General features: G+C 33.3%; 3 protein-coding genes across 3 annotated transcripts in view; 1 reads left to right on the forward strand and 2 right to left on the reverse strand.

Moving 5' to 3' along the window:
• Positions 1-9: 9 nt before the first annotated feature.
• On the reverse strand, positions 10-3,137 carry LOC132757656 (uncharacterized). The gene is made up of 4 exons (XM_060749002.1): positions 3,086-3,137; positions 2,407-2,525; positions 1,551-2,103; positions 10-1,068 (listed from the first exon to the last, which is right to left on the reverse strand). Exons 1-4 carry the CDS (start codon positions 3,135-3,137, stop codon positions 800-802), a joined length of 993 nt encoding a protein of 330 aa, XP_060604985.1. The 3' UTR covers positions 10-799.
• Positions 3,138-3,392: 255 nt separating this feature from the next.
• Positions 3,393-22,928, reverse strand: part of LOC132757657 (uncharacterized) — a 30,424-nt gene continuing 10,888 nt past the window's right edge. The window contains exons 12-17 of the mRNA XM_060749003.1: positions 8,717-8,832; positions 7,539-7,770; positions 6,715-6,821; positions 5,802-6,056; positions 4,444-4,565; positions 3,393-3,576 (exon numbers count right to left, since the gene is read on the reverse strand). Of these exons, the coding sequence (XP_060604986.1) occupies positions 3,393-3,576; positions 4,444-4,565; positions 5,802-6,056; positions 6,715-6,821; positions 7,539-7,770; positions 8,717-8,832 (1,016 nt within the window). The remainder of the gene's footprint in view (positions 3,577-4,443; positions 4,566-5,801; positions 6,057-6,714; positions 6,822-7,538; positions 7,771-8,716; positions 8,833-22,928) is intronic.
• LOC132757660 (uncharacterized) lies at positions 16,774-19,387 on the forward strand. The gene is made up of 2 exons (XM_060749007.1): positions 16,774-17,132; positions 17,516-19,387. The coding sequence occupies exon 2, from the start codon at positions 18,186-18,188 to the stop codon at positions 18,843-18,845; it is 660 nt and encodes a 219-aa protein (XP_060604990.1). The 5' UTR covers positions 16,774-17,132; positions 17,516-18,185; the 3' UTR covers positions 18,846-19,387.

Raw genomic sequence — 22,928 nt, forward strand, 5'->3', positions numbered from 1 at the left:
CCCAAAAAGTGTGTGTCAGTCCTGTGATCAGCAGAAAATTTCAATGAAAAGCGGATAATCCTCTTTGAAGTCATTTTGCAAAATATTTGGTTGGCTACCCCTATATCAGAAGATCGTTTTTATGTGTTAGGCGTTTCATTCTCAAAGAAAAATCACCTCTTTAACTTGAAAACTTAATTTTAAGCTAGGATTAGGGACCATTTCTCATAATGAAAGTCTATGGGAAAATCAATACTGATATGTGTCTCTGACCGTATCAGTTATTAGATTATTGTAGATTTAGAACGAACACAATTGACAATATGATAGTATGTTTCAACCGTATCCAAAATCAAGCATTTACATACAGCGAGTATATGCAAAAACCGATTAACTGACCATATTATCCAGGATCTTTGATTTCTTCTAAGAATTTGGATTTACTGTTAAACAAATCAGGAAGGAAAGTAATCGGTTTTAGAATGCATACCAAGGAACACTGGACTACAAAACGGTTTTAAAACATAATTTTGAAGCACAATATATATATTTTGTCCCGCACACCTTTAATCAATCACAAATGCAAATAATATTCGGATAAATTCTACTTTTGCAACTAGAAAAGCATTTCATTCATTTTAAACCTTTTCCATTTTGGTATCTATGTCACGGTTAAGGACTGTTCACTATTTAGGGGAAAAGATGTGTAATCAGTCGGTAGAGCCGCGGAACGGCATTTCAAGGATCCCGGGTTTAAGGCCCGGCCAGGCTGCACATTTTTCTCATCCTGCTACATCTACATTGTACTTTTTGCACTTTCTTAAACTGTACTAGAGTCAATTCCAACAGCTTTCATAGCTTCTGTTAAAGTGTCCAGAGTAGCTTCCCCTTTCATCTTATCTCTCCATCGAAGAAGCATACGTCTTATTCTGTCTATGGCAGTGTTGGAATCAAGGCTAATGTGATCCATCTCGGCTTGGGATAAACCAAGTTCTAACGCGAGCGTCTCGTATTCTTTACCAATGTTTTGAGCAATGCGATGGATGTCTTTATCTGTTAACATTTCTTCAGAAGGATCTTCCTCTGTACCTAAAGAACATAAGAAACACTTTTAGATATGGTATGAAAACTTTTAGGATTTATGATAATATGTTGAAAGATAAACACCGATAAGACCGATATTATTTCTTAAATAAACGTCAATTTTTTTCTGTAGAAGACAAAACGTCGAAAGATACAGAGAAGCGTTTGTTTGGAATTCGTATATAGATTTTACATTTGCAAAGGCGAACTTATCAGTTCAGTCCGCTTAGTTCATAAGGGAGAACATCAGTTTAGGAATCCAGAGGTCGCTAGTTCAATCATTGGGCGAGGCTATATGTTTCCGTAACAATTGACCTCTGACATTAAGTCTAATGTCATTTGTCTCGATTCGAACATCATATGGGATTAGTAGTCGGTGGCTTGGGGAGAAACAAAGGTTATTTGAAAACTTGGTTTTCTGTAATGAACAAAAAATGTTCTAAGCTAAATTGATAAAAGTCTAAATAAAAACTAATACATTTACTTACAATGCCAGTAACTGGTTAGCTCATTAGTTTGTAACACGTGCTTTTTTGTCCTGCAGTTACATACAACTTCTTTATCTTCAGAAAGTTCATCTTCTGAAAACATGTCTTCATTTGAATTATGCTGAGAAGACCGGCATTTGAAGAACACCTTGAGATGATCCGAAAGGTGCAAGCTGTTGGCGAGAGTGTCTAAGACAAATGCGTAAACTTGGGAACATAAACGTTTGGATGGCTCTTCGTTCTGGGTGCTAAATTTTGTAATCCAAATCTGAATTACATGATCGAAAAAGTACAAATAAAGTGTATGATTTCCTTCGAGATCAAAGACCGCACACCCGCAGAAAATTAAATGTTTTGAATTTGATTTGGACAGTGGCCATTTGTTGATACAAGCGGCTAGGAGTTTGTTGAAGACAGCTGTGGGTAGAAATCTTAATTCGGTTGTCAAACACAGTTTACTGGTGGACCTGTTGTCCGTGTTGTCTTGTTGTATTAACAAGTCATCTGGTGGTGGATGTTTCAGGACACACGGTGCAAAGTAGTAATCTGTGTCCTGTAATAGTGTAACATAAAATATTGATTTACTGATTACCTGTAAAGATTATAGAATATTTACCGCTGTGGACTCGAATCCCAATACGGTATATTTTGAAACCTTCTTCAAGCTCTTTTGACATAGTATTTTGAATAGTTCATAATTGTTTATTCCAACCTATACAAATATCATTCAAAGCATAATTTATACATTAAAAATTGACAATGAAATGTATGGAAACATCGGTACAAGACATATTTTTCTCCTTTTCCGGACCCATGCATGCACAAAAACGTGACGAATCAATGAATTTAATCTTACATCAGTAACATCGGGAAGCTGCTGTGGTTTAGCGATGAATCCAAGTTTCTCCAAATAATTTAGTAAAAGGTCCTTGAGTTCATAGAACGCACTATTCTCTTTCTGCTCCCAAATTGCATCTATAAACAAATAAAACCAAAACTCTTCATTAATTGTTTAATTGTTAGACAATAAATCAAGTTTAATATTTGGGCATTTGTAAAGTCACATGGAAATGTCGATTATTATTTCTCTAATAATTTTCCCTTGAAGCAAATACACTTTTGGTATCTCCCTCTGCCAACGAATGCTTTCTTGCATAGTGCACGCATGCGCATTACTTTATTTTTGAAATTACAAGCATTGAACGCTTCTGCAATAATATTGGATTTTTACCATTTTCAAACGTAAATTACGCTTGTGTAAATTGCGAATTATGCTTTAGTCGGTGCTGGAGGGAATGATAGATTTCTTGAACACTAATCGTTCACCAAACCGAGCTTGCAATTTGCAATATTTACAAGTGTGCCCCGTTGAGTTTCTATTTTATCTTTTGGCCAATTAAATCTTATATTCGGAGTAAACATTGTAATACCTTTTGAAACCTTTGTACCTGTTTCTGAAAAATTAAATCCTATATATAAATGACATATACAAAAAATATCAGCAAAGTCTTTTCAAGGTAGTCTTACTGCAATACTTTCCCGCCAAAAAATCTCTAACATCGGCCGATGTCGTTCTAAATCGGTCATTTCTGGAGCATTATATTTCACTATTTTCGGTATTCAATAATTCTTAACTGTTTGTAACCGGAACTTAGTGCATTGCGATAAAGGATGAGTGATTGTAAATATTCTTATGCCAAATATTTTGAAAAAATAACGATCCGGAAATAGCCGATATTGCTACCCGATATTTACCGATGTTAGAAAAATTTTTGGCGGGAAACACACAACAGGTCTTTCCCAAATAGAAAGACCCTTGACATTCACAAAGTACTTTGAATATTACACTTCACCCAAATAAGTTCTTCTAGCCCCAAAAAAATTGCAGGGTCTGGTCCCAAACTGAATCCATTTCTTGAATATATTCGGTTTTCTGCAGCAGAACATTTTGGCGGTAATAAGGCTTTTGAAAGCGTCTATCAACCATTGCGGGTCAAGGACAATTGTGTCACTTAACTTATCATCGCTGAAAAAAGCCCCAAATTTATTAATCAAAAATTGCAAACGTACACATTTCACTTGGCAATACGACTGTTTGTTTTAATCCGAATCATCCCTTAGATCAGTCACCCAAAAGATTAAACGTATATTTCTTTTAACATTGATGAATGAAAAAGTGAGCGCAAATTAATCATAAATCATTCGAGCAAATCACTTTTAAATGTACAATAACGTACCGTGAAATCACATTTTTGGAAATGAAAGAAATTCAAGAAAATAAAAAAAAATCATCAAAAATAACAATTAATTTTTGTCGCCCAATTTTTACAGTGCCTTAGCTTCAAAAAATTGACATTTTAATATAAAGTTTTCACTGTATTCTTCTCGACTTCCTCTATACTAGTATGTAATATAACAGTTTGCGAATTGACTCATCAATGAATATCCCTGGTAATATTTCGCTCAATCAAACCGAGCTTGCAACAATTACAATTTGCCTTTTATGGACTTTCTTCGGGAATTCTTATTTTCTCTTTTTTTTTCGTTCAGAAATGATTGAAACACGAGCTTCTTAAACTTTCAGAGCGATTTCCTCAAAATGAAACAAAATGGAACATAGGGCAACTATCCTCTGAGGTGACAACTTACTATAGATCATGGAAGAAATCTGACGGGGTTACAAAATAGAGAAAGTAAGAATCCCTAAAGAAAGTCCAAAACTGCAAAATTGAAAATGTTGCAGGCTCGGTTTGATTGAGCCTGTTCATGGACGGTACTGTCAAGTGCAAACTACCGTCCACGCCTTCTAGCACCGGCTTCAGCAGAATTCAACATTCAAACATAAAAATGGTGAAATTTTGAATTTCGAAACATCCGCAAAGTGATACTATACCTGTAATATAGAATAGTTCCAGATTCATGATGAAACCTTAAAAACAATTCCAGCTCATCATCTGTTTCTATGGGAACAGGCAATGTGTTGTTCAAACGTCGCAGCATGTCTTTATGTAGAATCTACAGTATATTAAAACATAAAGTTTATCAAAAATCATTCTGTGTGCAAGACAAGAGCGATCAGTGATCGTATTTGTCACCTCATGATAATCATTTGCATGTTGCAGCTATTGTGTAGCAGGAGACACAAAAACGCATTTTTTTCAAGGGCTATAACTCAGCAAAAAAGTACTCCACCGAAAACCCATTTAATATATGCAAGTACTTGTCAATCCTGTAAAGTTTAATTTAAATTGCATAAGTGGTATACGGGTAGTCCGAAACAAAACTTAAGAAAATCATCAAAAGGCCATAACCATGAAGCTAAATATAAGTTTATAGATCTGTACCATAACTGACAAAATAAATGATCCAGAAAATGCCGACGATATGCACAACTATACTAATCATTCCTGTAACTATTGGATATAATTGTATTAGCAGTTTCTAAGAAGTAGTTTGAACAAATTTTGTGACGGACGGACAGACAGACAGACAAACGCCGAAGAAGTGATCCCTATATATCGCCGCTACTCTGTAGAGGCGACACAAAAATGACACTGCAAAAATAACTAACACAAAGAAAGAACAGACATATTTCTGTAATCACTATTATTTTTACATCTTAAATTATTTGAAAGCAGAAAATCATAATCAAATATGCTTTTCATTCGCGTTAAGTGTAATCAAGTAACTGGTATGATATCAGTAGTCCGGTAACAATGGCAACACTGATCATGTGACGTCATTTTTCGATATTCTGTATTCTTCACAGAGTGCATTTGATCAGATTTAATCGAATATGACTACTCTAATATCGCACCAATTTATGCATACCATGTTTTTGTTTTGTTTTGTTTGGCTTTACGGCACACCAACACAATTCAATTCATATGGCGCTGATACTGGAAAGATGAATTAAGCTTACCCCGTGTGTACCAAACTTAAATCAACATCAACAGTCGAAACCACCTCACGTGCTGGAGCTAAGAGATGCATAAATTCCAATAATTCGAACCTATTTCGTCGCTTCTAACGATCACGCAGGGATAAACGGTGGCTGCAATTATGATGCCCCAGTTCTTAAAGGCAACTCCTCAGCCTAATTTGCCATACAATTATAATTGGATAACTCCAACTACTTGTATAACTTTCACGGGAATATAATTAACTTTCATTCTTCAAAGACATTTCAAGAATAAATTATACAATCGCTTTCATTCTTTTTGATTACAGAAATTGTATAAATCATACTGCTACCTTGGAACCCTTATTTTTCAGGCTGGAAATGCTGTTTTCCAATGTTATCCACTTCGCGGGAATAAGCTCCCCCCAATATGGTTGTGTCGAAGCAGTTTTTACAATTTGTTGTTTCAGTGAATCTATGTTGCCGTCTTTGATAGTATTATCAATTGCAAAGTCTTCCTCTATAAGATGACTACTGGTTACCTTGTCAACCAGCGACCTCCTCAATGTATAGAAAAAATCGTCTATTGTCTCTTGTTTTGATTCCTATGGAATAAAACTTTTATTAAAAATAATACAATTATTAAACTACATAGATAACATTAACATTTTTATAAAATAACAAACGATAAGCAATTTTCATAATGACGTTTGCTCTGCAAGAAAAGTAACAGTACGTGACAAGAAGGTGAATGTGGCCTCAGATCGCTCACCTGAGAGCCAATGCTACAATTGGTCACACTTGTTCAATGCATTACATAGTAATTAGATACTATATATTGGAAATGACATAGGTCCGCAAGTAAATATAACTTGCCAAATGTCTAAGCCCTGTGCATTGTAATTTTCCAAAATATTGAAATGTGTTTTTGATAAAAGTCTTTTTAAACTATGTTACCCATCGGGGGAGCCAATTTTGTGTCTACATTCAAAATATCTAGCTGTAGGCATTGTAGAATAAGAAGACTTTTTAAGGCTTTTTTCTATAAATTTATAACTTAATCACAATTATGGTGGTGTCATTTTTGATCCTTGGAGTATAAATAATATAATTGTATAAAGGTTTTCTTAGCAATCCTTCCCGATCAATTCTTACGTATTAAAATTTCAAAATGGTATAAAAAAGCCGATAAACACTAAGACAGATATAATTTTTTTAAATATCATTAAAACATATGGTATAATATAAAGAATATCACATCACTTGTTTTATCTTATCTGCAAAAGTTCCAACCAGCAGGACCGGTGGGCCCCCGTCATCCGACGAACCACAAAACTCGTGGATGGAATTTAACCAGAAATCAACAAATTCTGAAAGTTATCATATTTAAAGGTATGATATAATAAACATTTAGAATACATTGATCTATACTGTAAGGTCTGTAATACAATGTATTACGTTGATAAAATTTAGTATTAGACGTAAAAACAAGCCACGGAATAATTATAAATGGAGGTTGTTGGCAAGTCCTATATACAACAGATAATAAAGTGCCCCAGAACAAAATATTTTTCATCAGTTAAATAGCCATTCTAAATCCCAATAACATAAGTATATACGTCTTTAAAATGTTTTGTTACGGTTTTGTTTATAAACTTCTTACAAGTTTTTACATAATTCGTTCACACCAAACATTAAGTGATTTGAGATAGTCCAAATGTTCTTGTTTTCTCGCATCATAATTGAGCCGCGTCACGACAAAACCAATATAATGGGTTTGCGACCAGCATGGATCCAGACCAGCCTGCGCATCCGCGCAGTCTGATCAGGATCCATGCTGTTCTCTTACAAACCCTATAACAAGTAGAGAAATTGATAGCGAACAGCATGGATCCTGATCAGACTGCACGGACGCGCAGGCTGGTCTGGATCCATGCTGGTCGCAAACCCATTATGTTGGTTTTGTTGTGACGCGGCTCAATTATATCATATATTCAACATTTCAGTACTTTTTGTCTGCAAATAACACATCGACAAGCGACAAAAAATTTAAATTTTATAATATATATTTTATCATCATAGCATACCTGAAATTTTCCAATGTTTGACACCTTTGCTATCTAAGAAACAGTCATCATCTTTAACTGTGTCCTCCACGTGTTTAGATATATCTGTGACTAACAAATACACCGCTCTCCTTGACAAGAACACCTGGTGAGTGGCATAAAATACATATTGTCCCGCAAAATCCCAAAACGAGACATCCGCCATGTTGGAATCGTCTGCAGACCCTGAATGTTGAAGGTCTTCTATCAAGTCCTGAAAGATAGCAGACAGCATTTAGAGGAATTTTGTTTTAAATCCTTTTAACGAAAGCGTTGGGTATATCTTACAATTAAAATTTATATAATTAAATAAAAGAATAAACAATATAAAATGGTTGTAAGAATAGATAAATTAATATAAACAAACAAACAAACAAACAAACAAACAAACAAACAAACAGGAAAGTTATTTCAAAATGCCTTCAACGAAAGCTAACAATCAAAATTTATAAATTGAATAAAATAAGAAACGGTGACAAATGGTTGTAAGAATAAACAAATAAAAAAATAAGTAAATAAATAAATAAATAATAAGTTATACAGGTTATTTTTTTTTTATAAATACAGGATTTATTTTCATCGGGTGGCTGTAGCCTGGAATGAAATATGATATTTTTCATATAATATGATGAAAATAAACCTTGAATTCATAGAAAAGAAAACTTGAATTTAATGTTAATATATACATTCTTCTCTTTTTTGACATTTTAATTTGACAGACTATCCCTTTAATTTTGTGTTATTTTATTAGAAAGTAGTCCAGCAAGACACCAGTAAAAATACGGAAAATATGTTTCACTGCATTAATATTTTATAAGGAAAATACGGAAAAATGAAAATTTGCATTTTATTTCATCAATATTTCTCAATATTTCATTCATAAGTATAAAATAAATTTAGCACGGAGGAAGGTAGTCTAGTACTGGTGTAACTCTCCAGGAACGATGGTTAGGAAACTACCCGCCTATATGATTGAAATACTGTTGGGAAAAGGCGTAAAATGAAACAAAAAAAAACAAACAATAATATTCTTTTAGAGAAGGAATCTACCCGGCTAGCTAACGTACGGTCGATGGTTTTTACCTACCATAAGGAAACACCTGATGATAGAAAGACCTAAGGAATTCTGTCACAATAAAACCACACTCCAATGTCCCTACCTTCAAGTGATACAGTATATTTTCTTCTTTGGCGTCTTGTAGTGTTGAGAAGTTCACATCGGTGACGTTTTCTACTTCTAGTGGTGGCAAAGTTATTTTAGGCTTTGGTTCTGTCTCTGTAAACAAAATCTCTGCACCTATATTTCACAGTATTAATCTTATTTACATTGATATATTTGAGCCGCATCATGACAAAACCAACATAATGGGTTTGCGACCAGCATGGATCCAGACCAGCCTGCGCATCCACGCAGTCTGATCAGGATCCTTGCTGTTTGCTATCACTTTCTCTACTTGTAATAGGGTTTGTAAGCGAACAGCATGGATCCTGATCAGACTGCGCGGATGCGCAGGCTGGTCTGGATCCATGCTGGTCGCAAACGCACTATGTTGGTTTTGTCATGGCGCGGCTTATTTGTATGTTAATAACTGATAAATAATATTGTGGTCAAGGTCGTTGATTAGCCGTTAGATTTGGCTTTGTTTCTGAAAGTATCTTTTCTACACCTAGGTGTCACAATAATACTCTATTTATGGTCTTAATTATTCATTTAAAATAATTATAAGTATCCTGCTGTTTTCATAATTCATATTTTTCCCCTGTAAATGTACCGACATATACTTATATGGAACATTTACCATGTCATAATTATGATGTTCCGCATTAAAGACAACGGTCTTAATATTTCATTTAAAAACATCAAAGTGTACCACATTTTTCAAATTAACTTTTCGCTTAATGCTCTGTAACACCGCACTTTGGTGTCAAACGCACTTTGGGGTCCGACCCCAAAGTGCGTTAAACTTCGCACCGCACTTAGGGGTCAAACGCACTTTGGGGTCAAAATCGAGAAATTGACCCCAAAGTGCGTTAATATTCTACATATCAACGCACTTTGGGTTCCAGAGATCTAAAGGTGTCATCTGAGATCTGCTTAAATACTGAGTACTGACTTATTTTCGATCTGCGGAGGTGGAGTTCAAGATGGCGGTCAATACATTGATGATGCTTAAGTGATAAAACTTTCATTAATTTTACCAATTGAAATATCTAAAAATTGTGTTCATATAACAAAATTGCGGTGGCATAAAAGTGACATTTGCATTTTTTTTAGTTTTGCATACATATTATTTTTTAGTTTTGCATACATATTTTTTTTTTAGTTTTGCATTCATATTTTATTTTAGTCTTTCGTACATATTTTATTTTTGTTTTTCGTACATATTTTAGCCAATCAAAACAGCCTTCACACCTCATAACAGCCCATAGTTGAGTATAAAACTAGCACAGTGGTTTGGTCACATTTCGACCCATTTTTGGAATCGGCCCAGTCGTTTACGGCCGGGCAAGTCTGGTTTCGGCCGACCTTTTTCGGCCTATTTTTTAAATTATATGTTTTTTATATAATTATTGTTTTTTTATTATTATATACTATTATATTAGTGTCTATTTGGTAAGGGCTGAAGATTGGTGATTAGTTATTATTATGAATATGCACCACTCAACCCCACGCCCTGAGAATAATGGGGGGGGGGGGGGGCATTGACTTTAAACCAAGCCGACCACTGGTAAAATCTTCGCCCTGCGGAGGATACTCAGATAACAACATTCCTGCCTCATGCCCCGGACGGTGCAAACATCAAAGCACGATTCTTTTTTAACCCGTACTCCTCCCGGGGCAAGAGAGGTGGTTACAAATGACTGGTGTATTACAATAATGCACAACAAAAAATCTAAAAAGGTCATTATATTCCACTGATTTTAGAAAAAAAAATGCTTAAAGCTAAGCTTTGAAGGATTTTTATGAAAATTGGGTCAATTCTTTTGCACATCCAGATTATGTGCAGAACTTATATGCCAGGTGTGCCGGCTCAAGGTCGGGGGACACACCTACAGGTCAAAGGATTAAGATTTGGGTTTCATCTCCGCTCCTTATCTCCAAAACCCCATAAAGGATTTTCAGGCACTTTGTGTAAAATGCTAACCACATCGAGACAATATGCAGAACCTTTCTTTGGGTTACCGCGGACTATATGTATACTATAAGTGTTGTTATTTTTTTATACCTCCAAAATGAAAGCATTTGCAAATGGGGTACTGTAATTTACAGATGGCGAAGTGTTTAAAAATGGCGTTTTACAAATGGCGTAATTATCCAAACCTCTACTTTGCAAATTGCGTCATGTAAAAATATGTACTAAAAAAACAAAAATAAAATATGTACAAAAAACTAAAATAAAATATGTATGCAAAATTAAAAAAGAATATGTATGCAAAACTAAACAAAAGTATGTATTCAAAACTTAAAAAAATATGTACGACAAACAAAAAAAAATATGTACGAAAAACAAAAAAAAGTATAAAAGAAATGCAAATGTCACTTTTATGCCACCTTTCAAAATACTCTAGTACAGAAATTGTGTATTCCTAAAACTAAAAGATGCTGCGAAAAATGTCCCGTTCTGTCAGTCATTTACTTGATAACTTTTGGTGCCATATTGAGCCCCATTTTAAATATGTCGGGAATGAACTAAAATGCAGTTATTTTTTTCCAAAGAACTATAAATATACTCTATTGCAATGTTCTGGTGAAACATTATGTTTTTCGATCGGACTATAAATAGTGATTTTTACAAATACATTATTAAGCTTATCAACAAACTTAAGGGTTTTTGTAAGCTCCGTAACAACCGTTCGCCAGGGGATACGGACAAAAGCGCCCCCCCCCGGACGAAAGCCTCCCCCTCTTTCGTCCGGGGGGGGGGGGGGGCTTATGTCCTACACTCGTTCGCCAGATGCTTTTTTAATGGGAAATCTTACATACTTCGTTAGAAAGAGCAAACACGAATTTTATAATGTTAAAATAATGGTATCAGAGAAATGTAAGATGCTTGTTACCTGAATAAAGTAAATAAATGTGAGATTATTTGTCATAAAAGTAGTCAAAACAATGTAGTATTTGACTTCCATATAAATACTAATTCACTATAACTCTACTCATCATTGCCAAAAAGCAACAGATGAAAAAGTTGGTTCAGGTAATTGGCCAATGTGTATTTTTTGGATAATATAGAAGAACATCAAAATAAAAAAGTTTAAGAAAAACAAATAAAAGCATAATGGGCCTTTAAAACGTTATTTTTAACCCTCGATACCCCACAATCCCCTCTATACCCCCAGTGAGAATTTTACATTATTCTGAAGCTCCGCTCTTAATGTGCGACTACTTAAATAGGTGATATTTTTAGGACTACTACCTAAAGCCGCATCTACACCTATAGTCAAGTTTCTTATATGTTACATTTAGCTAAATAAATGGCTCTTTCAACATATTATCAGGCACATTTTTTTACTGAAATGTCTTACTAAAATTGCCCAGAATTTATACCTTTGCCTATGCTAAGACTATCATATTTCTATAAAATGTGTAAATAAATCAAAGCACAGAAGGCGCTGAATTTGTTTGGGTCTCAGAATGTAAGAAAAGTACAGGTTGTGAGATTATAGTGCCACCAATGCTTTCCAGCGTTTTAATTGTAGTAAATTGGCTTTAAGACTTATTGCAACACTGATATTCAATCCAATGTTTATTTGACTTAAACAATTTGAAAAAAAAGAGTTTTCCTTTACTGGGATTTGGACTCCAGACCTCTCGCTTCCTAAGCGAGTGCGAAAACCCCTCAGCCACGGTGAATTTATATGTGAACGGCCTGAAGAAAACCATATTATTCTAAATTAGGGCTTGTAACGACTTTAACTGTTGTTTAACACAGATGTAAATAATCCTGGAGCTTACTATAAGCATGTTTATTTATAAAGAATCAAAGGGCTGCAAGTTCTGTGGTATTTTCTGATCTTTGCAATCTAAATCGTACTGTATATCTGTATGTATTTTCCTGTATAAGTTTATTTTTATGTACTATAATTCATCTCGCAAGGCACCAGAGTTTGATACATACGGAATTTTGCATAACTAGAGTTGCATCAAAAAATCATTTATGTTCATTTTTTACGACAGCCACACTTTATCCTTGCATATCATGACTACTTCCTTAAAACACTTAAAAAAGAATTTAAAAAAAAAAAGTTTCCTCCACTGGGATTTGAACTCCAGACCTCTCACTCACTAAGCGAGCGCGTTACCCCTGCACCACGGAGATGTTATACAAACAGTCTGAATAACATCAAGTCATTCTAAATTTAGAACTTCCATTGCATTTCGGTTTGTAATCCTTATTAATTACGAGGTATTTTGTTCTGGATAAACCTGTTGTTTAAAATTGACGTAAATAATTTAGCGAAAACCTTCTCGCCTAAACAGTCCGACATGTAGAATCTATATATTCCACTACTCCGTTTGTGTAGTATTCGGTAATCGACATCGCTAAACATAGTAATTTCATTGATAAAATCATATTCATCCGCGTAATTTGTGTTTGTGCATTTATTGACAATTCTATAAGCCAACGCTATTTTTAATCTTTGAATGCGTTGTAATTTGTTGGATACTTGTAACAAAATAAAAGTAGATTCTATTTCTTTCTTTTAAATCGCTAGTTTTAAGCTGTTTTGAGAACTACTTGTTGTTAGGTTTTTCGTGAAACTTCTGTGTCAGAGATTGAATGTCCGCTTTGTATTTACTTATTTTCGATCAGAAAATACAATAAAACAATATTAGAAATCTTCGACCATTCGGGAATTATTTTGCTTGAAAATTAATGCGTCTGTCTTTGACCATCTTTACGCAGTGATTTCCCCTGAATTTTCGGCGTTAGTGTACATATAAAGGGAAGTAACCGCTTCAAAAAAGTGGACTACTTTCGGCATTTGCAATTAACAGCATTAGACTCTGAAATTTCGCTACCATTATTTGTTTGGGTCTGACGACCCAAACAATAAATCTGGTATCAGTCCAAAAATGATATTAAAATAGTTTCTAGTTCCTAAATAAAAAAAAAAAATTCGATTTCGGGTTAGTTTAAAAAAGAAAAGGTCAAAGGTCATTAACATACTGGAGATTAATATACCAGTTACATAGTTAAATATACAATATACTCTAATCTCTCTATTCTCACAGATGGTGCTTCAATATGAGGCAAAACAATATATGTATAAAACATATAATGTGCCCTACATCTTTGTTATAAAACACAAAGCATTCATATCAAATGGTATATTACTGCCAACACTTTCTCTGTAACTCAATAATTTATTATTATCATTAGTCCTCTGTCACCATAAAACTAGAATAAATTTACATAACTTTAATTTTTAAATGCATAGACAACGAATGAAAAACAGTTTATGTATATGTCAGGTAACAAAATCTTATAAAATAATTCATGAATTAAATACACATGAACTACAGAAAAAATAAGAATATATTAATTGCACTGAACAACAATGAGAATGAGAGTTATTGTGAACTTACATTTGCTTAACACGTCATTCTACCGGTTTACTAGATTTCTGTCAAAATTCGGTGAAATTGAAGTTAAATAAATCATTCTTCAGTTAGGGTATGAATACAAAGTTATTACATGAATATAAATCATTTTTTGATGAACTTTATCAATATATGTTTCCGTAAATTAAGAAATGTTAACTGTTAACCCTTTTACCAAGCTGCCTTAAAAGCTTCCAGCAAACACAAAATGATCGTTACCATAAAATATATTATGCTTATAACACAATGTTTAGACAACCTTAAGTCATAATATTTTTTGAGTTAAACATTATTATTGATATTTGAAAATTGGAAAAGAACATTTTAGTAACAGACAGTTTTGATTTGATAAATCAAATGAAGATTAAGTTTCAGTTTATATAAACATATTTTAAGATCTATCATACTCATTGTATCAAAATCAGATCATATAATTGAAAATTTGTAGGTAGTTTCTTAATTGTTCCTGTAAGAGACTTTGTAACGATCTCATGTTCGTTACCTGGAATGTTATTTTCGTGATTGTTCAGTTGTCCTTTATAACACATTTATTAATATGAACGTTAATTTAATCAATGTTTAGTTGCTTTTTTTCAGATTAAATTAAACATATTCGACAATCACAGTGAATATCTCATTTATGAGATAACAGACATTGTAAAATAATTGAAAATCTGGCGACATACATATATTAAACTATATTTATTTCTAATATGTATACCAATAAAATATTAAGCGTTTCGAATTGACTGTATACTGTAAAAACTGTAAAACAAACATTGTTTTATCGAAATCTCCACAATCTTTTTTTAAATTACAGAAATAGAAGGTGCAAAAAGTGACTGTGATGCATAATTCAAATATATGTTTAACTAATACATGTATGTACCGGTGTCTAAAGGACTGTACTTAAAGCTATGATTTCATGCTCTAATAGAAAAAGATAACATTATAATGGTCATGTGATTGAAAATAAGTGTAAAGCGAATGAAGGTGAATGTATCGTATGTGTTTATTAGTTAATATTTCCAGGGCGTATTAAGTTTGTATTTTCTGTTGTTTAAAATTAGATTGATAGGTTTAAATATCCTGTTAAGTTTTCTATCAGCAATTGTTGTATGGCATCACAAGAGCTGTCAGTAGAAAAGAGGGCTCGACTATTCTCTGGGCTTGTTGGTAAAAATGTAATAATTAACAAAGAGGAATATTTTGTTGACAACAAATGGCATACCTATAAGTCTTTGGCATTGACAAAAACTTTTTTTGTCTTAAAAGGGCATATTACATTCAAAATCCATGTCAGAATAAGGGGTCTTGGAAAGTGACCCTAAATTGTAATTGTAAAATATGATATAGGTTTCATGTAAATACTATCAATAGGTTTTTGAACGATTAGCTTCGCGCCATATTTGAGTTGTTGGCCTCCAATAATGGTTACGAAGACATGTATTAAGTTGTAAGTGAATACCTTCAGTACTTTCGAAGACTGATGTTGCATGCAAAACCAAGAATTTTCTTACAAAAAAGGGCATTACTCATTCAAAATCTGTAACAGAAATATGAGCTTGCGATAGTGACCTCCAATTCTGATTAGCAAATAATCTATAAATAATAATAATCTAAATATGTGAATGATGAGATATATAATATGATTATATCATCTATAAATAGCATTGAAATGCCTTTTCGCTGATTGACTTAGAAGTAACCTTTTGTAAAAAAAATAACAGGTCAATATCATCAGAGTTTGTACACTTTAACGTTGACGCCGACGCCAGGTTGAGTAAGATAGCCTCTAGCTTTGAAAAGGTCGAGCTTTAAAATATGTCTGTCTAGTAGGCTTATTAAATAAATGCATTTTTTTCAGTTTTTGCAAATCTTTGACAAGAAGGATTTTTCCCGACAGAAATCCAGTGTCAGTATTGCGTTCTAGTGGCTGGAACATCATATTCTTTTGTTTACATAAAAATAATTATGCGGACGTTTCTAAATTAATGAAATTAATGTATCTTAAGTTGTATTTACTTTTATGGATTCATATATATGTGGTTTATGAACAAATACAATGTAAAATGCCCGCGTAATTCCTCCGTAAGTTAGATATAAATGTATAGGAGTTTATATTTCTTAAAGATATCTTGTATTTTGTTCTTTGAAAAGGAAATAGAATAATTTACTATATATATAGCGTTTGTTTAATGTGTGTTGTAAATGCACACAGCCTGAAATCCGATTATGTGTATGATAAAACGTAAAACCAAACTTAAGCATATATATGTATAATACAAAGTGTACATGGTATAATACATTTATCACATCACGGATTCATGAAATATCTTATCCCATTTTATAAACTGATAAATATAGATAGTTACATTGTATTTGGTGGTGTACACCCTTCAAACATATATAGTTTATATTGACTTCAAATAATTTACGTATAACCTTACATGTTTACAGTATATGTATGAACGTTTGGCAACATTCGATAGTAATTAATCGTCATCCTAACAAAGAGAGATAAATATCCTGCACCTTAGCATAACCAGGAAGTAGTACTTGGGAGGTCAAATTATAGTTACATTGAAAGGATTAAAGTTAAACCTCTCCCACAAAATGGCGACAGACAAGGACATTAAGTCGTCTGTTGTTGCTAGTTCAGAGGAGGTTTTTGATACAAATTGCTCACCGTGCTCGGAATCCGGAAAACTAATAGAAGCAGTTAAGTTTTGTGTGGATTGTGGGTCGTATTTCTGTTCTAAATGTCTTCAACATCACAATAAATTTCCAGCTCTAAGATCACACCAGATATTAGACAAATCAGATAAAATTATATCAGATGGAAATATTGAAACAGGACCCGGACTACCAACAGAAAGGTGCGCAGTTCACCATGGCAAGTTAGTGGACATGTTTTGTAAAGACCATGATGAAGTGTGTTGCGCAGCATGTATTGCTATAAAACACAGGTAAATAACTTGTTAATTACTGTATTTAAAATCAATAAGGTAAATGATACAATTGATATAATGTATTAAAATCCAATATTTCAATGTGATACAGTTTTTAACTTTATTGTTGAATGTATAAATCATTGACTAATCTTTAATTTAAATATAAATATGATATACTCATCACAATTCTAAAGTTAAATGTGAAACGTGGTATGGTGCACTTTTTTGTTTCTTTTGGCTAGTCACCATTCACAATGTCATTTAGTAGTTGAGGCAAACAATAATTTTCCTCGCTTGAAATAATATGCTAACTTTATGTCGGTACTTATAAACCTGATACAATTAATACTTAATCTGTAAACAGTAGATTGTGTTATCAAAATATATCAATATTTCAGGTCATGTATAAATGTTGATTATCTACCCGACGTTGCCCAGGGTATAAAGAACAGTGCTGAGTATGGAAAAACTAAATCATCACTCGAGGATGTTCTCATTGAATTAAGAGGTGTGATACAAGCTAAAACAGATAATCTCAAAATACTTCAAAAAGAAAAGGAGCAGTTATTTGAAGAGATAGAAAAGTTGAAAACGGAAATTCTGATGAAGGTTGAAGAGCTGGTAGAAACTTCGAAACAACAAGTATCATTAAAATATGGAGAAATAAATAAACATATCCAGTCAGATCTAGACGCTTTAAATACTATTTTAACAACGACAACCACAGATCTCCGGAAACTGTCAGAAAAAAATGAATCCCAATTGTTTGTAAATCTCAAAGCAAGTAAAGTTTCTATCAAGGATGTCGAAACGTTTTTGGGTGAATTATCAACAGGTAAAGTAAACGAGATTTTGGGATTGATGGCGAATAACAATCTGAAAGATCAACTAAATGACATTGAGAGTTTTGTTGTTGACATTGATGTGAAGGAATATAAAGCAACACTTTCTGAAACATATAATATCGATCCGAATGGTTGTCAAATAACTGGTATATGTGCCATGGATGATGGTTCATTTGTCATTGCCGATTTCACACATTTAAAACTGAAGTGACTGAATGAAAATATGATGGTAACAGATTTTGTTGAAGTAGGTGGAAATCCATACTCAGTATGCAGAGTAGGGCAAAACGAGGTTGCAACGTACATATGTGGTAAACGTCGGATACAGCTTTTTTCGCTCGGAAAAACTATGCAGTTGACATCGACAATAAATATCAGCAACTGTAGTGATCCTGTTGGTGTTTGTTATGATACAACGCTTGACGCTATCATGTTATGTGACGGTGATAAAATATCAGTATATAACAAGTCCGGTAACTTAATAAAAATATATGAGAAGAATAAAAATGGTGACCAGCTATTTACAAAAGCAAGACAAGTAGCAATGAACATGAATAATCAGCTCATGGTTGTTTCAAATGACACCGGAAATAATGTGAACGCATTGACAAAAGATGGTGAAGTAGTTTGGACATTTAGTGATCCAGGATTGAAGAGACCATGGGGAGTCTGTATCCTGCCAGGAGACATAATCTTAGTCGGTGGACTTAGCTCAAACACTGTACTGCAGGTTAACAAGAAAGGTGAAAAGATCAGTGAACTGTTGGGAGCTTCTGAACAACTAAACAAACCGCTTGCATTGGCTTTTGACAAGAGGAGTTCGCGGCTGTTAGTTGGAAGCAGTTCAAACGATTTACGCGTCTACACGTTGTCTAAGACATGAACTATACTTGGGGGATAATCAGAAATACCATTGACTTGGCATGATACTATCAAACTTTGTTATCATAATAGTTCTGTGATGAAAGAATGTTCATTGTTTTGGTAAAAATCATTTCAAATAACAGGCATGCCTTGCTATCTCGTGTGCACGCTATTGTTAACATTGGTAATTGATAATTTTCAATTCATATTTCTGTTTGATTAATACATGTGAAGTGTGATCATTTAACTTAAAGCATTGCATACTTTATCGGCCAAATTAACATGCCCACTTAGTTTTTTAGTCTTCATCTCGTCGATGTTTCTAATTATTTGTAATCTTTCTGAATTAATTATGTAGGTGTGTCACATTTAAAGCTGCATGCCTCCAAAAAATGAACCAAAATATTTTAAAAATAATCAAAATTCAGAAAAAAAGTACATTTTGTACTGAGATTTTAAATAAAGGGAAAAGATTCCAGATAAAGGGAAAAAACAAATCCATGTTCTGTGCGATTTATGGCCAATTTTGCAGTATTTTCACCATTTTTCTACTGCTTAGGGATATTTATAACTCTTTTTTCCTTTTTGTTAATTTACATGGGTTGTAGGTGATGTTTGCAATCTGAAAATTATTTACTTTGCTCACTTCGCAATATTTTACATTTTAATAATAATTTTCAAAATTTTCATGAAAATTAGCATAAATCTGGAGGTATGCTGCTTTAATGTTGCAATTTTGTTGTTATTTTGCTTTATTTTATGTTTTTTTCTTTGTTTTTTTTTCTATTTATTACACCGTGTACTAAAAATATTTTATGTTGGCGACCAATCCGAAAAAATCATATACAGAATTATGACGTGTTTTGACCTTGTAATAGCTTGTTTATAGTTAGATAAATAGAGGATATTGAATGAGTGTAGGTTTAATACTAAATTTATTGAACGTGTTGAATAAAATCATGTTATCACATAAACCGCGGCGCAGGAGTGTAATAAAGCCATTTAATAAAAACGTATTACACTAGACGATATTACACTATAGTCTGTCCCATCAAATTTGAATATACCATTTTTTATTTAATATAATAGTAAAATCATTTAAATTAATGTCATGTTAACCCTGACGTCAATATCTCTAGGCATGTTTTTCATTTTTTTCATAAATTTAGTAATACGGTCAAAATGTTAAAATAATATTTTTCCCGTTGACCTACGTTGTAACCTGACGTGACGTCCATTTCAAAATGGCGGCGCCCATATAGACGTCATTTAGGGTTCGTCTCACAATTAGCGTGAAATATAATAGGTAATTATAAAAAATTGATTGTTCTTATTTACTTACTGATCCATAGCTAAATGTTATCATAAAATGAAAAATGATAACAAAGTTGGTGTCAAAAAGGCAATAATTTTACTAGCAAACCATTATTTAAAATAATCAAAGTCATTTGAAGTGAAAATATCAGTAACCGCTAAATATAAATTCTAACACGCAAAGATTTATATATAATTATCATAATATACTGCCGTATTTAATATGCTTTTAAAGAGAAAAAGACCAATGAATTGATTTGATTAGATAGCGCGTATCTTGAATACAGCAACGCGTCGTAGGGGAACGGGAACACTAGCTAGAAGACTAAATCAAAGCACAGAAGGCGCTGAATTTGTTTGGGTCTCAGAATGTAAGAAAAGTACAGGTTGTGAGATTATAGTGACACCAATGCTTTCCAGCGTTTTAATTGTAGTAAATTGGCTATAAGACTTATTGCAACACTGATATTCAATCCAATGTTTATTTGACTTAAACAATTTGAAAAAAAAGAGTTTTCCTTTACTGGGATTTGGACTCCAGACCTCTCGCTTCCTAAGCGAGTGCGAAAACCCCTCAGACACGGTGAATTTATATGTGAACGGCCTGAAGAAAACCATATTATTCTAAATTAGGGCTTGTAACGACTTTAACTGTTGTTTAACACAGATGTAAATAATCCTGGAGCTTACTATAAGCATGTATATTTATAAAGAATCAAAGGGCTGCAAGTTCTGTGGTATTTTCTGATCTTTGCAATCTAAATCGTACTGTATATCTGTATGTATTTTCCTGTATAAGTTTATTTTTATGTACTATAATTCATCTCGCAAGGCACCAGAGTTTGATACATACGGAATTTTGCATAACTAGAGTTGCATCAAAAAATCATTTATGTTCATTTTTTACGACAGCCACACTTTATCTTTGCATATCATGACTACTTCCTTAACAAAGACACTTAAAAAAGAATTTAAAAAAAAAAAGTTTCCTCGACTGGGATTTGAACTCCAGACCTCTCACTCACTAAGCGAGCGCGTTACCCCTGCACCACGGAGAAGTTATACAAACAGTCTGAATAACATCAATTCATTCTAAATTTAGAACTTCCATTGCATTTTGGTTTGTAATCCTTATTAATTACGAGGTATTTTGTTCTGGATAAACCTGTTGTTTAATATTGAAGTAAATAATTTAGCGAAAACCTTCTCGCCTAAACAGTCCGACATGTAGAATCTATATATTCCACTACTCCGTTTGTGTAGTATTCGGTAATCGACATCGCTAAACATAGTATTTTCATTGATAAAATCATATTCATCCGCGTAATTTGTGTTTGTGCATTTATTGACAATTCTATAAGCCAACGCTATTTTTAAACTTTGAATGCGTTGTAATTTGTTGGATACTTGTAACAAAATAAAAGTATTTCTTTCTTTTAAATCGCTAGTTTTAAGCTGTTTTGAGAACTACTTGTTGTTAGGTTTTTCGTGAAACTTCTGTGTCAGAGATTGAATGTCCGCTTTGTATTTACTTATTTTCGATCAGAAAATACAATAAAACAATATTAGAAACCTTCGACCATTCGGGAATTATTTTGCTTGAAAATTAATGCGTCTGTCTTTGACCATCTTTACGCAGTGATTTCCCCTGAATTTTTCGGCGTTAGTGTACATATAAAGGGAAGTAACCGCTTCAAAAAAGTGGACTACTTTCGGCATTTGCAATTAACAGCATTAGACTCTGAAATTTCGCTACCATTATTTGTTTGGTCTGACGACTCAAACAAATAAAAACGGGAAAATAATCCATTTAGCTAAAAACAATGGAGTTAATTAAAGGTGTACATTCTTTTAAAATAAATGGAAAATTTGAGAAAAAAATATTTTAAGCTTAATTTGATACAAATTCTTTATTAGGTGATTTATTTGGTGAAAGTTCTTCACTTACTTATCAAGACCATTTAAATCCCTATTGATTCTACTATAATCCAGGGCACATGTTTTGCGTCTTTTTTATACCTTGATTTTTGTTTACCATTCGCTTTGACAACAATATATTATTTAAAACATAATAAACAATAATTTTCTATGACCCCAAAGTGCGGTCGTTTGCCTGATGTTAAAAAATACATATGTACCTGTTTAACGCACTTTGGGGTCGAAATTGGACCCCAAAGTGCGTAACGCACTCTGGGGTCGGACCCCAAAGTACGTAACGCACTTTGGGGTTGGACCCCAAAGTGCGTTTGACCCCAAAGTGCGGTGTTACAATGCACCGACTTACATATACCTGTATACAGAAAATGTTGCTCCGCATTTTTTTATTACAATTCAAACAAGAGCTGTCGGTAGGACAGCAACGCTCGACTATTCTTAGTGCTTGATAGAAAAAAAAAATGCTTGATACAATTACCTCCTCCTGTTCACAGGTTGGGGTCATGATGGTGAACAAGTGTGCAAAGTTTCAAAGCCATATGTCAATGGACTTTGAAAATATTTGAACTATTACAAAAACTTTAACGTAAATTCTAAGTCGAAAAAGGGGCATAATTCTGTCAAAATGCTTGATACAGTTACCTCCTCCTGTTTACAGATTGGGGTCATGATGGTGAACAAGTGTTCAAAGTTTCAAAGCCATATGTCAATGGACTTTGAAAATATTTGAACTATTACAAAAACTTTAACGTAAATTCTTAGTCGAAAAAGGGGCATAATTCTGTCAAAATGCTTGATACAGTTACCTCCTCCTGTCTACGGGTTGGGGTCATGATGGTGAACAAGTGTGCAA

The sequence above is a fragment of the Ruditapes philippinarum genome, unplaced genomic scaffold (assembly GCF_026571515.1).
Source record: "Ruditapes philippinarum isolate M1 unplaced genomic scaffold, ASM2657151v2 ctg3585_1_1_1_1, whole genome shotgun sequence".
Lineage (NCBI taxonomy): Eukaryota > Metazoa > Mollusca > Bivalvia > Venerida > Veneridae > Ruditapes > Ruditapes philippinarum.